Genomic DNA, 17,539 nt, shown 5'->3' with positions numbered 1-17,539 from the left:
TGTTCTTTCTTCAGACTTTGGTGTCCATCAACTTCTAAACTTGGACTTTGCCAAGGTGTGTTGAAGACTGATAAATAACTGCAAAACCATTTGAGGAGAACAAGCCTCCTGGGAAGGAAGAGCCCTTTTTAAAAAAAAAAAAACAACAAGTTCTTACTGGTCAGCAAGTCCAGAACTGTATGTGAATAAAAAAGGAATGGATGTTACAATTTATGTTTTCAGAGAAAAAAATAGTCATCAAATAGGAATGGAGAAACATTCTCAGCCTTCATGAAGAAAGAGTCATCATTAACATTGCCTTTTTTTTTCTTTCTGACCAAGTTCTTCCCACTGTTGAGGGTTTTTCCTTTGCCTTTAATGCATCTAAGCCTTCTCCAGGTGTTTACCACAAAGCTTACATTTTCAAGAATATAAAATATGAGCTTCTCCTGTTGAATGAACCCTCTCTTTCTGACAGTAGACGAGATCAACTTAGATTCACTTAGATTTTTCTGCACTTCTAGCAGATCTTTAAGTGGCAAGTCCGTTTAACAACCTCTCTTGGAAGGTACACTGCCATAGCAAAAGTTCCCTAACACCCAGCCACTAAGTGGCAGTCAGTATTTGAACCCAAGAAGAATAAATCCAGAGCCCAGAATATTAACTTTACTGACAATAAAGGAAGAGCTTAAATAACAAGCAAGAAATAATAAAAGCAGGAGAGAGGTAAATGAACGGTGGGGAAAACATTAATAGGTATAATCAAATGGACATGTGGATGAGGATATGTGAGGGTAACAACAGAATGGGTACAAATGGTATTGGAAGTATGGTATGGAACAGGAAGGACAGTGGGTTCAGTTTGGGATATTTTACTTTTGTCATATATATATGTGTGTGTGTGTGTGTGTGTGTGTGTATATATCACACAAAATGTGAACCCTGATGTAAACTATGGACTTTAGTTGAAAATAACGTACTAGTATCAGTTCATCAGTTGTAACAAATGTACCACACCAATGCAAGTTGTTAATAATAGAAGAAACTAAGGGGTGAGAGGGGAGGGATATGGGAGTGCTCTAGATTTTCCACTCAATTTTGCTGTAAACCTGAAACAACTCTTAAAAAAATAAAGTCTTTTAATTAAAAAAAAAGAAAGGATGAAGTACTGGTACATGCCACAACATGGATGAACTTTGAAAACATTACACTAAATTAAAAAAATACAGACACAAAGAAATCCATATATAGTATCTTATGATTCCATTTATATGAAATACCAAGTATAGGCAAATTCACAGAAACAAAGTATATTAGGGGCTGGAGGGAGGGAAAAATGGGTGTAACTGCTTAATGGTTATGGAGTTTCCTTTTAGAGTAATCAAAATATTCTGGAGCTGGATACTGATGAAGGTTGCACATATTGTGAAGGTAAAAATACCACAGAATTGGACAGTTTATTTTTTTTCTTTAAATAAAATTCTAATGGATATGAAAATTAAATACACTTTTTTTTTTTTTTTTTTTTTTTTTTTTTTTTTTTTTTGCGGTACGCGGGCCTCTCACTGTTGTGGCCTCTCCCGTTGCGGAGCACAGGCTCTGGATGCGCAGGCTCAGCGGCCATGGCTCACGGGCCCAGCCGCTCCGCGGCATATGGGATCCTCCCAGACCGGGGCACGAACCCGTATCCCCTGCATCAGCAGGCGGACTCTCAACCACTGCGCCACCAGGGAGGCCCTTAAATACACTTTGATTACATTCCTTCCTAATTTTGATTGAACTCAGATTTGAGACATCATTTCAGTAATTATATATCTTTCTCATCTTAGTAATAACATCTTTCCCATTTTTCATTCTGCCATTGAGATTTCTCTCTTCAAGAAACTGTAAAATCAGAGTCTAAAAAGGCCCAAAAACTGTTCATGATTTTTGGTTCCCTTTAAGTTAAAACAACAATAAGAATTGGACACTTTAAAATGACTAAAATGATGAATTTTATGTGTATTTTACCACTACTGGAAAAATTTAAAAACTAAATAAATGTGAAAATACTTGTGAAATAATAATATTACATACTACAGTATTACACTACATAGCTTCAGACATAAATTTATGAGTTTAAAAATAGAGAAAGCATATCATGACCCAAAAGAGAAAACTCCAGAATGCCGCAGATGAATAATCCTCAAAGGAGAGCTAAAACCGTGATGTCTGCCTTCCTAGAAAGCAGCAGCCTGTCATTTGCAGGTATTCCTCATTCTCACTTCAGAAGATTTTAAGACTTTTTCCAAATCTTTATTTCTTCACTTTCTTTCTTCTCCTATATGTGGCTTCTCTCTTTAATTCATTTTGACTTTAAAATATTTTTATTTCCATTGCACTTTATTACCTGTGTTGCATTTATTACTTATGTTTATTCTATAATTGTTAATTTTAAACTGTGTGCATTTTTCACTCTAAAACAGAAAATGATATTTTCATAAACATCACACATAACACATTTTTCTCTTGGACTAAAATTTCTGAAAAATTTCCTTACTCCACATTCTTAATTAACTTCCTGAAAAAGTCTGGTGCAGGAATTACACACTTCATGTGATTTTCAAGATTATGTCTTACAAAGCGAAAGAGAGGCATGGACATATATACAGTACCAAACGTAAGGTAGATAGATGGTGGGAAGCAGCCGCATAGCACAGGGAGATCAGCTCGGTGCTTTGTGACTGCCTGGAGGGGTAGGATAGGGAGGGTGGGAGGGAGGGAGACGCAAGAGGGAAGGGATGTGGGAACAGATGTATATGTATGACTGATTCACTTTGTTGTAGAGCAGAAACTAATAAAAAAAAAACTACAGTGAGGTATCACCTCACACCAGTTAGAATGGGCATCATCAGAAAATCTACAAACAACAAACGCTGGAGAGGGTGTGGAGAAAAGGGAACCCTCTTGCACTGTTTGTGGGAATGTAAATTGATACAGCCACTATGGAGAACAGTATGGAGGTTCCTTAAAAAACTAAAAATAGAACTACCATACGATCCAGCAATCCCACTACTGGGCATATACCCTGAGAAAACCATAATTCAAAAAGACACATGTACCACAATGTTCACTGCAGCTCTATTTACAATAGTAAGGACATGGAAGCAACCTAAGTGTCCATCGACAGATGAATGGATAAAGAAGATGTGGCACATATACAATGAAATATTACTCAGCCATAAAAAGAAATGAAATTGAGTTATTTGTAGCCAGGGGGATGGACCTAGAGTCTGTCCTACAGAGTGAAGTAGTCTATCCTACAGAGTGAAGTAAGTCAGGAAGAGAAAAACAAATACCGTTTGTTAGCACATATATATGGAATCTAAAAAAAAAATAAAATGGTTCTGATGAACCTAGAGACAGGACAGGAATAAAGTTGCAGCCGTAGAGAATGGACTTGAGGACACGGGGAGGGGGAAGGGTAAGCTGGGACAAAGTGAGAGAGTGGCAATGACATATATACACTACCAAATGTAAAATAGCTAGTGGGAAGCAGCCGCAGAGCACAGGAAATCAGCTCGGTGCTTTGTGCACACCTAGAGGGGTGGGATAGGGAGGGTGGGAGGGAGACGCAAGAGGGAGGAGATATGGGGATATATGTATATGTATAGCTGATTCACTTTGTTATAAAGCAGAAACTAACACACCATTGTAAAGCAATTATACTCCAATAAAGATGTTAAAAAAAAAGATTGTCTTAGTGATCAGATTTTTCTCCTTATATTCAGCTGTATTTTCTTTACCTCATTTTAACTGTATTTTTTGTTTTCTCAGCCCCACTTGGATAATTAATTGTCACCTTCCTAGAGAAACCGATCAAATATTTGATAATTCCTTGCACTTCCTCCTCTAGGCTAAATTGCATTTCCCATTGGATTTTCTAAGGGTCTTTTATCACCAGATATCAGATTGTGATCCGTAGGCAGGATATCAGAGAGCTTGGGATATGACAGGTCACAGAAGGGATCAGTCTCCAGGTCAGATTTGAAGCCAGAGTAAAGTTAAAGCCTCTTGATTAGGTAAATGGGTGATCATGTGAGGCCCCTTCAAGCGGTTGGTGAAAGGAGAAAGGAGCTGGGACTTATAATATAATCCTGGTTTCCAGAATCCAGGGTTATTGTTTTCCTTGGAGGTGTTGTTGGGGCTCTCTTAGGTGCAGGGGAAATGTCAGGAGAACCTACAGTAGGGGACCAAAGAATGAAGGGGGGTGCAGAATTTCAGAGGAGAAAATTGGGGGGGAGGTATAGATAAGGCACTTGTTCATGTTATAGAAGGAGAGACATCCAGAAGTGTAGTCCAGAGAAATTCTAACCTGTCCCAGAGACATCTTCAGGGAGCGGAGGCTTAGAGGAGAGGAAATGGGCCAGTACTCATTTCCATAGCAACTCACTGCCTGAACCCATTCTCAGTTTACACAAAGATGACTCCTTCACAACACCGTCCTTGGCAACACTCAGGACCCATACTGTCCTGTCCCTAACCTCCGCTTCTTGTAACCACCTTCCTGAGGTGAGCCCCTCCTGGCCCATCGCAGTGAAGAGGCCGTCAGATCACTGTAGGAAGTCTGGCTGCGTGACCGTCTGTGGGCTACACGCTCATTTCCCTCAGAAAGGATCAGTTCTGAGTGAGCTGTATTTGGATCCAATGTCTCATTCACTGCAGAGAAAGAAAATCCATTCTGATAATAATCAATACAGGAATATTTTAAAATATCAATTTCATGATATTAACATCCAAACAGGAAAACAAAAGTTACAATGACTTAAGAAATTTTAAGTGGAAGAACTTTCTAGGGCACACAAAACAGCCTATCAATACATGAGAAGTCCTTCACTGGCAGAGCAGGAATAGCCAATAAGCAAGTCACCATATTTGTAATGATCTTAGTGAAATGTTCATGCCAACAGAATCCCAGTTAAGTCTCAGCTCTCAACTTCAAAGTGAGGATGGCTTTGCCACTTTTTTTCTTCCTCTCCCTTAACTAGATCACTTGGGAATGTGCACTGGGAGATTAAATTATTGTCTTTTAATCCTTTTGCTTCTATTATCACTGTAAACTGATCTCTTTCAGCACTGATCCTCAATTACATGAATGTAAGCCATGAACTCTCATGTTTCATCAATTATTGACTATCCACTGAATGTCTCTGTGCTTCAGTGCCTGCTGAAAAGGGAGGTTAGGGAAAGTGTACAGTAAGGTTCCCATCACAAAGTGTGCTCCACGCTGTTTCTGTTTTCCTAACTTACCTTTTCTACAGCTCTTCCTCCAGATCAAGCCTACAGCCCCAATAAGAGGAAGCAATCCCAAAATAATCAGTATCTTCCATGAAAAAGTCATCCCAGGCTCTAAAATGGAAACCCCAGAATCACATTAAATCATGAAACTAGGAAAATTTCAAGATCGTTCTTTTCATCTGAGAGCTCCTAGACTGGAGAAGAAGGTGAGAATTAGTCCTGTCAAGAAGAAAGTGGGTCTGCTTCTCCCTGCTCTGCAGAGGCTGAGGAGAGGCTGGGGGTTTATGCTAGCTTTCTTGTTTGCTCCTCTCAGAAACACACACAGACACACAGACACACACACACACAGTTCTCCCCCTTCTCTTTTCCAATTATACCACCACAATCACTGGAATAATGAGGGCAGCAAGAGGATAAATTTACTGAGTCCACAGCCATGAAGATGGCGTTAAGGAAAATTAATTTCTAATCCAGAAGAAAACCCATCATGAGGGGGAAAAATGATGTCATTGTTTTCACATTAGAAGAAAAGAGATTATAGATATAGTGATGATAGAGTCAATTCTTGGAACTCAGGAGATAACAATGTAACCATATAACCTTAGGGCTTTAGTTGGGGATTTCAGGAAGAAACTCTAAAGAGTAGAATCTCTAGGTGTCCTGAAGACCAGCTTTGCAAGAGAGAGCAAGAGACTTCGTCAGAAAGAAAACATAAACAACAAAAAATAGATAAGCAATAAAATGAGTCAGTTTGGGTTGGTCTTCATATTTATATCCCAAAGCTGAGAGGAGCACATGGAATCACTAACCTGAAGGAGAAAACGTTGTCATTTTCTCCTCACCAAGAAGGGGGTTGCTGATGAAGCAGGTCACATTCACAACAGAGCTGTTTGTGACCAGTAGAAACGCCTCCACATGGAACAGGCCCTGGCTGCCTTGAGTCAGGTCCTGGGAAACTGACGGTATTGTCTTTCCTTCCATGTCCCTCCATTGCACATGGGGCTGTGGGAACCACCCTTCTGAAGTGCACTTCAGCTTTGTTTCTCCATCCTTCAGTGCCTCCATGGAGATCCGAGGGGAAGAACCCAAACCTGGGAATAGAGATCAAGGAAGGCAACTTAGAGTCTCTACAAGTGGTTACACAGTCAGTGATTGCACAGAGGGGGAAGAGAAGGGTTCAGAGGCTTGGTGAAAAAGCAAAGCTTAGGGGAGAATTATACTCCACTCAGGAACGAGACTAGCTGGAGCCTTTACTTGTCTCCTTTTGTTTGCAAATTTTTATTTTTATGCTTTGTATTCCTAAAATCATTCTGGGACAGATTAAGGGATAAAATACATTTCAAATCCAATTTTTTTTTCTTCTATACCTGAAACAAAATAACTTTGACCAGGTAGGTCATGAGTCACATGGCCAGAAAAAAAAAAAAAAGACAGAGAATATCCTCAAAGAACAAAATCTTATAAATACATGTGTCCAATGGCAGAAAATGATGAAGTTCATTAAAACTTTTAACATGTGCTCTCATGGATGTTTTCTAAACATATTTATTAATTTGAATACACCATCAATGGGAGAAACAAGTAGATTTTCCACAATTTAGGCAATGTCCTCAATGGCATTTGCTAACCTTGGAAAATCAATTCTCACCCACAAACATAGGCAGTGGGAAATCATGATGCAGGGATTGATTTTGTCTTTCCTCCTCCGTCCTGCCAATACTGTCAATATTTATGATTTTTGCTTATATGGTGGATCTAGTTTAGCCTTCAAATCATCATGCTTCCTAATAACTACATATTTCACAGAATTTTAAAAACACACTGAAATAATGAGTCCTGTGTACTTATGGAGTAAGAATCTCACATTTTACTAGGTGTATGGTCACTTTTATGGAGATCCTGGGAAGGATACAAATTTACACACAAGGAATCAAATCTGGTCCTTTAGGGTTTGTGGACTTTATGTATTTATTACAGCTCCTGCACATGGGAGAGTTTACTATAAATTTGGTGAGTGAATGGACATTAAGAAAATTTCAGGTGCCAGAGAAATTTTCCATGAACTAGCAAGTTAAAGCAGTGGGAACAGATGTTGATTTCAAAACATCTATCTAGAATCCTTACCTATGATCTTCAGCTCCAAATCAGCCTCCTGGTAGACACCATCTTTTTCAAAAAGGCACTGGTACTTCCCATCATCTGAAGTCCTGGCATTGTTTATCCGTAGGGTCAGCATCCCCTCATTGATAGCATCACTCACCAATGCAGTCCTCCCTCGATACTCGGCCATCTGCTCTCCAGCCACATGGTCCCCATCCATATAGACATAAACAGCAGGATAACGGTGCGATCGCACCCACCTCACCTCCATGCTATGTGCATCAGTCTTTGGGGACAGGGAACAGGTTAATTGTATGTCTTCTCCCACTCTAACAAGGATGGGCTGGGAAGGTCCAATCACTTTTAAGGAAGCTGTTAAATACAGCAGACAAAACGCAATGAAAGATTCAAACTGGAGCAAATAGTGTCATCAGTAAGAACATCTTGAGTAGGGTTTAGAACCCAGGGACATCCCAGGGGAGGCCTGAGGTTCAAAGTCATCCCTTGGAGAGGTAGAGGTTTGGTGGAATCAGGATAGAGGTTGTCCCTATTCAAGGCAGAACCATCCCATGATGTGTGTCTGTCTGAAAATTATCACTAACTGAACCCACACCTGCAGCCCCTACCTATAATCTTATTCAGTTTACAGCCCAATAAGAAAATAATTTTGCAATTAAAATCAAATTAAAATTTTATCATTTTAAATTTGCACAACCTTAAACTACTTAATCTGTGTATGTCTCAGCTTCTTATACCATGAGACAAATATATCACTATCAAAATCATAAGTTTTTACTGGAGTTAAACAAAATAATCCATATAAAGAGTTTGATGACCATGTGGTGTGAGTGGAGACCTAAGATTATAAGACTTGAGGTCATTGGAGCCAATCCCACTCTAGCCCTTGATAATGGGGAGGGAACAAAACTGAGTCAGGTGGCTTTTTAGTAATGAAATGTGAAGAAACCTTCCCTAGTTTGTTTTATAATACCTTATAAGTCAGATCTGGCCGCCGTATTTCAGTTCCCCAAGCTCCCATATATGTGGGGCTCTAAATACACACCAGTCAATGTTCTCAGATGATCTTGAGAAATGTTATAAGATCAAGAATTGGGGAGATTGGCAAAATACGAAGCACAGAGCAAGAATGAATACATAAAAACGAGTCTAATTCCCCCATTATGAAGAATGAAGATTTTCTCTGAGGGCTTTCCTGGCTTTTCCTGGATCCAACTTTCAGTTCTCATCAGGTCCTGGCCATGTTGATTATGCTCTATACTATATTTAGAGTCATCCTTTTCCATCAAATGGTAGAATGTTTTTACCATTCTAATGCTGAAGTGTAATGATCATTTAAAGAAATAGAAGCATAAATTTGTAAACTGTCTGGACGGGGAGTCAATGGTCAAAGGCAAAATGTCCTCATTATGTATTTAGCCAAAATCTTCTAGGTACTTCTCTAGAGAGGAAACTCGTTGCCAACATAATTTTAATTGTCAGATTATTTCATTCTATTCTTGCTAAAATTTGACTCCCAGTTATATCCAGCATGTTGTTTGCTTTGTTCTGCAATTTTACTTAAAACATATTATCTCTACTTCATATGTATCTGTTTAAATATTAAGACAAAAGTAGGAGTCAGAAGAAAAAAAAAAGAACTAGTAGTTAGTTTGCTGCTATTTCTCCATCCATGTATCTTATAGTAATAAAGCAGACTGTTTCCTCATCTCTGTTATCCATATGAGTTTTTTTCTCCTGCCCATGACCTGTGGTACAAATCAACTCTCAAACTGAATTACTCTTCCAGAGATTGGTAATTAAGAGCTAAAATTGACTGTTTCCCAACTGTAAAATGATGATAAATCTATTGACCTTTAAATTATTGTAAGGAAAGAAAATAATTCCTGAAAAGCACTTAGCATCGTCCCAGGCACGTTATTACCATTTCAAAAACTTACTCATTATCTGTACAACCAACAACATTATTTGCCAGAGAAGGGAACTAGGATTTCAGTCTCAGGACTTCTAAGGAAATCTCGGTTCACCAGCAGCCTCTGAGCTCTAATTCACAAGCTCTAAAAACACGGAGGTAGCTTTGAATCTCCTACTCTACTATCTGTTAACAGCTCACCCTCAAAGCTCCTGAGGGCACAGCCCTCCTCCTGACAGGGAACCCAGGGAAGCTTTGTCTTTTCATATTGTTTCAATGTGGGCCCAGAAGGTGTGCACAACTTAGAAACAACAGGACATCAGATTGTATTTTGTGTGCTAGGTGTCCAATGGGCATGTCAATTTGGTTCAGATAACTTAGAGAAATGAGCCTTCACTTAAATTTTTCTTAAGGGACAGAGACGTGGGTCAACCTGCCCAAACACTGGCTTGGCTTTCTGAGCTGTAACTAACAAGCTCTGCCAGCCAAGGTTTCTGTCCTATCACAAGCAGATGTCACCTGGGTGGGAGGGTATCCGACTTGGAAGGTAAGGCTCGCAGATGTGCACTCTCTTCAAACTGTGGAGTTACCTTTGACTGTCCCAAGGCCCTTTCCTTTATCTTTATGGCCCAAAGGGGTCCAAAGTGTCACACTAGACTCTGACAGAGATTAGGGTGTGTTCACCACCCTAATTTTCCTCAAAAACTCCTACATGGGCCGAAAAGTGTGCTTAAACTCATCTAATATGGGCACAGGCACGCACCCACATAAGAACATATTCCTGTAACAGGTAACTTGAGGGAGAGCAGAGTACTGATGGAAGAAGAAAACGAGCAGGTAGGGGGCAGGTTGGTTGTCATGGGCTGGGAGAAGAGGTCGCAGAAATGAGGAACGGGAGGAAGATGATAAGGCAACAATGGAGAAACTGAAAGAGGTTCAAAAATCAGTTGGTTACTGTTTAAACCACTTATCTTAGGTACAGTAAAATCATACCTGCAGTCCAACTATTAAGTAAAGAAAAAAAAAAAGGAAAATTATCACCCCAAGCACAGGGTCCCAGGCTGCATCTAAGAAAGTCACAGCTCCCTCCCGACAGTGATGAGGTCAGGCCTACTCGGGTGAAGAGCAGGTGCAGAAACCGTAGCAGGGCCAGAGGTTGCAGGTGGTGGGTGAGGACCGCCAGTTATCATGATGGCACTGCTTCCTCGCACTAGAAAGTCACACTAGGGCCTCCAGAGCTGGGCCAGCTGTCCTTTGCCTTGCCCTACACACTCCCTTTCCTCCCACCCAGAAGGACAGAGCTTAGGTCTGCACCCATTTTAGGCATCCATCTGAGGCTCTTTGGGGTTCCATGAACACTGAAAGTGGCAGGTTACGAGGTGCAAAGGTGCCTGCAGGAAGCTGCACTTTGCTGGTCCCTCAAGTACTAAATGTGAGACTTGGGAAGGTCATGCCTCAGTTTCTCATCTGGATCACGAGGTGTCACCTTCTCTGTGCACGCTTTGTCCAAGGAGCACCACCCTCCCCTGGGGAGGGCAGAGGCTCATGTATACTCGTGAGAGCCACCACCTCTACTTACCCAGCTCTGTCTGGAGTTTTTCTGGAAAAAGAATGAAAATAACATATCAAGGAATTTGGTCTAAGGGAAAGGAGAGAAAATATTTCCCCAAAAATCCCCCCAAAGTTCTACATTTTATGGAAACACTTGATTCATAAGAAAGAAATAAAATGTAGAAAAATAATGATTTTTCCCCATCCACCTCCTGGTGGTCCAGCTGTTTTTCCCTTTCTCTGCACAACAAAAATGCTCTCAGTTCTACCACCCCATGATTCTGCTTGTTTCTGCTTATATTTAACATATCGATATTTAACTACTTCATAAAAATAATAATATTCTTTTTATAAATGCATGAAAAGTATAAAAACATATGGACATAGACAATTATCACCCATAATTACAAACTGAGAGATATATAAATATATATGCATATGTTTTGCAATTATGTATATATATGTATTGTTCCTTTTAACATTAACATATAACATTTATTTTAACTTTTTTTCCTGTATCCATTTATATGAATAACTATGTACTTATTTCTTTGTATCTAAATGTAGAGGGTGCCCCAAAAGTCTTAGTGAAATTTTAAGTTATTTAAAGCCAATAATCTTTCCATGATTGGAAATATCTATTTATAGATAGATAGATGATAGATAGATAGATGTAATCTTTATCATTTAAGTAGTCCATCAGGGGGATATTTTCAACCATTAAAATTATTTGAAAATACCATTTTTCATCAATGCTATAAGTAACATAAGACACTTAACACTCCACTGCTGTATTGGGTTTTTGGCTGTTGTTTTTGTTGCTATTTATAAATGAGGCTATAATAAAGATGCTGCTATGTAAGCAGCTGTCTCTGTCTCGATTATCTTCAGATGATAAGCTCCTAGAAGTAACTGGCACAAATACAGCACAAGAAAACATTTCAGTTGAAAGAATATAGTTGTATTTCCTTTACAATGTAACACATACTTGTGAGTAAAGAAAATTAATAAAGAAAGAAGAAAAGGCAGAATCTGAAAGAAACTGGAATGCCATTAACAACAGCTACATAGTGTATATATTTCCAGCCATAAATGTTTTATAGTTTTTAGTGCATATTAAAAAATATTAGATATTCTTCTTGATTAAAAAATATTAGGTGCTATGGAACAGTCCCTGCAAACTTTCCTGCTAATCAGAGCATCTTGGTCCTAGAGGCAGAGCACTGACCTGGGATGGAGATGTCTGACCCCCTCTCCTCAGTGAGTGTGGGGCTGTGGATAAAGCAGGACACAATCTTCGTAGAGACATTCCTGACCACAAGCGTGCTTTCTACATAGAACAAACCATCTTCATCTTGGATGCTATGCTTAGAGATAGTCAGCAACTTTTCTCCCGTGATGTCTTGCCAAGAAATCTGAGGTTCTGGGAACCAGCCTTTTGCAGTGCACACAAGCTGGAGTCCACTTTCCACAGATCCGTCCATGTGGATGTAAGGGTCAGACCCCAGACCTGTGGTGGAAGGACACAGCCCTGAGTCCCGAAGCCCATGGAGGCACAAATCACAGAGGCTGGGAGTCCAATGACATTGCATAGGGAGAGAGCAGAAGTTCAAGGTTCTGGGGAGCAAAAGGTGGCCCAAAGTCCTCTTCCCATTCAAACTTGTGTTCACATACACTTTATTTATACCCCGGTCTGGGTCCTTAAATTTTAGCATATGAGCAGTATTTTTATTCAGACCCAGACAAGAAAATAAGAGAAAGGGACATAATAATATTTTGTTTGTCTCTAGCACGGCAAACTAAGATGTGTTAAAATTTACTCATGAACTCCCTCATGCCACAGACTCTGCCTTTTTCATCTTAATATAATTGTGTCAGGCACTTTGATTTGTTGGATAATATCTTGACTCCAATTAAATAGAATATTTAATATAAAGTGAGACATAATTTCCAGGGAGAATATTCTTCTCATTTCTTTTGTTGGTGGTTGTGAACTTGGGGTGCAAATAGATAATCTGGGTCATGGAAAATGGGAAGCTTCATGTTGAGTTTCTGTATCTAAATACTCCATTCCATGGGAAAATGTTTTCAAGACATCCCAGTTTTATATAATCATGAAATTCTTTCTCTATTCAACACAACTCTCAAACCCAAATGAAGAGGATTCTATTTTCCATAGATGGTAGTTCTGTCTCTATCACTTGCTCAGGACAGAGACCCATTTTCTTCACCTAGAGCCTTAGAAAATGCATGGTTTCTTTTCAAATGTCCCTGATAGTGAAATGCCTTAGTACGTACCCTCTCCACTCCACATCTCAGAAGTATGTGGATTCTTTTTTTTTTTTTTTTTGCGGTATGCGGGCCTCTCACTGTTGTGGCCACTCCCGTTGCAGAGCACAGGCTCCGGACGCGCAGGCTCAGCGGCCATGGCTCACGGGCCCAGCCGCTCCGCGGCATGTGGGATCTTCCCAGACCGGGGCACGAACCCGTATCCCCTGCATCGGCAGGCGGACTCTCAACCACTGCGCCACCAGGGAAGCCCCAGTATGTGGATTCTTTCATCCATCTTGAATCAACTTGAACATAATAACATTAATAATCATACATAGGTGTTGAGACAAAATGTGTTAGGGAACAGAAAGAGGTCACATCAGCCAGAGATGTTAACATCTCCAGAGAACTATTTCCCTGATAAGGCAAATGGATTTGCCTGATTTTCTCTTTAGCACATGGAGGAGTTATTCCTGCCAGGGAACCATACGATAGTTTACTTTTTCTTTTAAATTAATTAATTAATTTATTTTTGGGCTGTGTTGGGTCCTCGTTTCTGTGCGAGGGCTTTCTCTAGTTGCGGCGAGCGGGGGCCACTCTTCATCGCGGTGCGGGGGCCTCTCACTATTGCGGCCTCTCCTGTTGCAGAGCACAGGCTCCAGACGCACAGGCTCAGTAGTTGTGGCTCACGGGCCCAGTTGCTCCGCGGCATGTGGGATCTTCCCAGACCAGGGCTCGAACCCGTGTCCCCTGCATTGGCAGGCAGATTCTCAACCACTGCACCACCAGGGAAGCCCACGATAGTTTACTTTTCAGGTATTTGTTTCTCCACAGAGACATCCTTTCTTCAGTCGTTCCCTTCTTCTGACTCTGTCCTACTTTGCTAACACAAAAATATCATGCAGACCCTTGTCGCTCACAATGGGTATGTCCCCAAAGCATCTGTGAACCCCCAATTCACTGAACACTAGTATACAGTAATCTCCATAAAAGCACCATGTTCTTAACGTCTTAGTCTCATCACTAGCTTTCTAACTTGAGGCGGCGTTACACAAAGAAACAATGTGTTCACATCTCAGTGACTGTGTACTTGAGGCTGAGTAGAGAACATGGATGCGGGGCAGTCTGCTAGGATCACTCACCCAGCAATTGACTTGCCCTTGCGCACTAGCCTATATGGCACAAATTCTTGCCTCAGCAAAACTGCTAGTGACTACATGTCATCAGTGTTAAATAATCCTCAAAAACAGTCAAAACTGTGTAAGTTAAATTTGGGGGAATTGTTTGTGAGTTCACTTTAAAGATTTCAGAACCACCTGCCTCCAAATGAATCAGGATAGAGGACTGGACAGGAGTGATTGCCTTGATGATTCGAAGGGAATTCTTCAATTGGAACCAAGCTTAACACAAATTAATATACTTCCTCTGAGACCCTATGTCTTTTCTGAGATACTCACCTGCTACGTTGAGCACCAAGCTTGTTTCTCCACAATAGTTTCCCTCTTGGAAACGGCACCAGTACTGCCCATGATCAGATGGCCGGATGTTGTGTATCTTCAGAGCCACACTTCCCTCAGTAACGTTGTCCTCTATCCACTCTACCCGGCCTCTGTACTCCTCCATCTGCATCTCCGTCACCTCAGCTCCATCCCGATACAAAAACACAGGTGTGCTGAGCTCTGAGTGGTACCACCTCACCTCCATGTGCATCGTGGTCCTCTTGGGGAGGAGCTGACAGGTTAATAGGGCATCTTCCCCGACCATGACCGGGGTAGGATGGGCAGAACCAATCACTCTAAAGTCATCTACAAAAGAGTGACAAAGAGAAACCGGGAAATGCCAACTGGAGGATCAATATGATTGCTTTGGGATGTCTACTCTATGAAAATGGAGGCACCTGGAGGAGGGAAAGTTTTATTTGCAATGTTTCAGAGAAACCCAGCATTATGATTTGCATGTTTGGTTGTACAGAGACAATCTCGTGTACTGAAAATAACACGCAGTTCAAAAATTTTAGTGTGATGGGCTTCCCTGGTGGCGCAGTGGTTGAGAGTCCGCCTGCCGATGCAGGGGACACGGGTTTGTGCCCCCGTCTGGGAAGATCCCACATGCCGTGGAGCGGCTAGGCCCGTGAGCTATGGCCACTGAGCCTGCGCGTCCAGAGCCTGTGCTCCACAACGGGAGACACCACAACAGTGAGAGGCCCGCGTACAGCAAAAAAAAAAAAATTAGTGTGAGTGCTAAATCTATTACTTACCAGCTGTGTGATTTGGGGGCAAATCCATTATTCTTGATGAGATTTTGAGATTTGCAATCTCAATTTCTTCATCTTTAAGATTTTAAAACCACCATCTCTGGGTTGCTTTTATTCTCAAATAAGTTAATGTGTAAATTGATTTTTTAATTGGGAACTTTATTAGTTAGTGATTTATTTTATATTTTACAGTGATTTATTTCCTAGTTAGTAATTTCACTTTGGTGACTGACATTGTAATCACTTTTCCTAAAATTTAGATAATAGATTTATTCAATAGATTTTTCAGCTTTTCAGAATTGTTTTTGTCTAGTCCTATGTAACGAACTGGGTTTATTTTGCTTTGTTTTGTTTCGTTTTGTTTTTGTCTGGACCAGGCAAGACTCCAGTTACTGGGGCTATGTAAAATGCAGTTTTCGCAAGGACATTTTGTGGTGGATTAAGGGTAGTGATTAGTGAAGTAAGTCAGAAAGAGAAAAACAAATATTGTATATTAATGCATATATGTGCAATCTAGAAAAATGGTACAGATGAACCTATTTGCAGGGAAGGAATAGAGACGCAGATGTAGAGAATGGACATGTGGACACAGGGGGGAAGGATAGTGTGGGACGAACTGGGAGATTAGGATTGACATATATACACTACCATGTATAAAATAGATAACTAGTGAGAGCCTGCTGTATAGCACAGTGAGCTCAGCTCCATGCTCTGTGATGACCTAGACGGGTGGGATGGCGGGGGAGGGAGGTCCAAGAGGGAGGGGATATATGTATACATATAGCTGATTCACTTTGTTGTACAGCAGAAACTAACACAACATTGTAAAGCAACTATACTCCGTGTTAAAAAAAAAACAAAACAGAAAAAAAGGCAGTGATTTGTATAAAGAGTTCAAGCCTTCCAATAAAATTTTAAGTCATGTTTGACGTCTTCTTTATCTGCAAATTGAAGAGCTGTTTAATAATTCTGTAGGTTCCTATGCTTAATAATTTCATATGTCATGTATATTATGTTTTTTCTCATCCTAAAATGCTCCAGGGCCATTTGCACTTTATGCAGGTCCGACACTCCTAAGAAGGAACTTCATCTCGTTTAGTTGCTGCTCAACATCAAGTAGATGGTGCTCAGAAGGTCACTATGGAACATAGATAGACATCTGCTTGCATTGTGTTGATGGAATCTGAATATAAAGCTAGAACTGAAGTCACACCATCTGGGTGACTTCTTTTACAGGTTAGGAAGGTGCATCCCATAGCAGGGAGGGCAGCCTCATCACATCATATAGTTTCTGACAGCCTCAGTTTGGAGCCTGTGTCTTCTGGTGTCCTATCCAATGTTTTTTCCCCACTTTGCAATCCTGCATTTTCCTTGGGGCTCTGATATTACCAGCTGACATTGAATTTTCACAACCCCTTTTCAAGGTACAATATTTTGACCGACAAATTTCAGCTACTGAGACTTCCAAGCCCATTTCTTAGAAGTCTCCTTCTAGTTTCTTATTTCCAAGTACTTTTATGCTGTTTAATTTATGGTAAGAAGCAGCCACTTTTTTCTCACCCCAGAAGTGTTGTCCTAAATAGAAGCAGGAGAACGGATAACTTACTGTGTTCCAGGTACTGATTCAAGTGTTTTCTATGTATAGCCTGCTTTAATCTTAAAGGCTGTGCTAAGCTATGAGATGTAGGTAGGTTGTTATTCTTATCATAAAGATGAGAAAACTAAGGCAGAAGGTATTCAAGTAACTTTCCAAAGGTAACACAGCTGGAGGTGGAGGAGCCCTTTTTATAACACAGGTGCTTTGACCCCTGAATCCCCACTCTGCACCCAGAATGGACCTCTGAGATACTCGAATATGCAGTAAAGGGAAGAAGAGCATCCTACCTGACTGCTTCATGCTGAGCAGTACAAAGAAAAAGGAGGCAACTACACCAGACAGACTGTATCCTGGAAAATCCACCATCTTCCCTGGAACAAACACAAGAGAAAATATGACTGCACCTAAATGAGGCTGTAATACAGCAAGCATTTCTGTGGTTTCCAGTGGTTACGTAGACATAACGAGAAATAAACATCAACACCTTCCACAATCAAATGATGAAATGGGCTCGGTTCCCTTTGTCTGCATTTATCGGTCATTTCCAACCTCTTACTTATTGTGTTGTACTTTAAACTAT

At 40.5% G+C, this 17,539-nt stretch overlaps 1 protein-coding gene across 1 annotated transcript; it reads right to left on the bottom strand.

The window, feature by feature from the left end:
• Positions 1-4,474: 4,474 nt before the first annotated feature.
• Positions 4,475-17,325, bottom strand: BTNL2 (butyrophilin like 2; the record flags this gene model as incomplete). The annotated part of the gene is made up of 8 exons (XM_079712659.1): positions 4,475-4,677; positions 5,269-5,367; positions 6,066-6,347; positions 7,381-7,728; positions 10,866-10,886; positions 12,066-12,347; positions 14,566-14,913; positions 17,247-17,325. The coding sequence occupies 8 exons, from the start codon at positions 17,323-17,325 to the stop codon at positions 4,475-4,477; spliced, it is 1,662 nt and encodes a 553-aa protein (XP_079568785.1).
• Positions 17,326-17,539: the final 214 nt, after the last annotated feature.

The sequence above is a fragment of the Hyperoodon ampullatus genome (assembly GCF_949752795.1).
Source record: "Hyperoodon ampullatus genome assembly, chromosome: 10".
Classification (NCBI taxonomy): domain Eukaryota; kingdom Metazoa; phylum Chordata; class Mammalia; order Artiodactyla; family Ziphiidae; genus Hyperoodon; species Hyperoodon ampullatus.
Note: the sequence above shows the minus strand (reverse complement) of the source record. Positions and strands in the feature narration are given on the sequence as shown.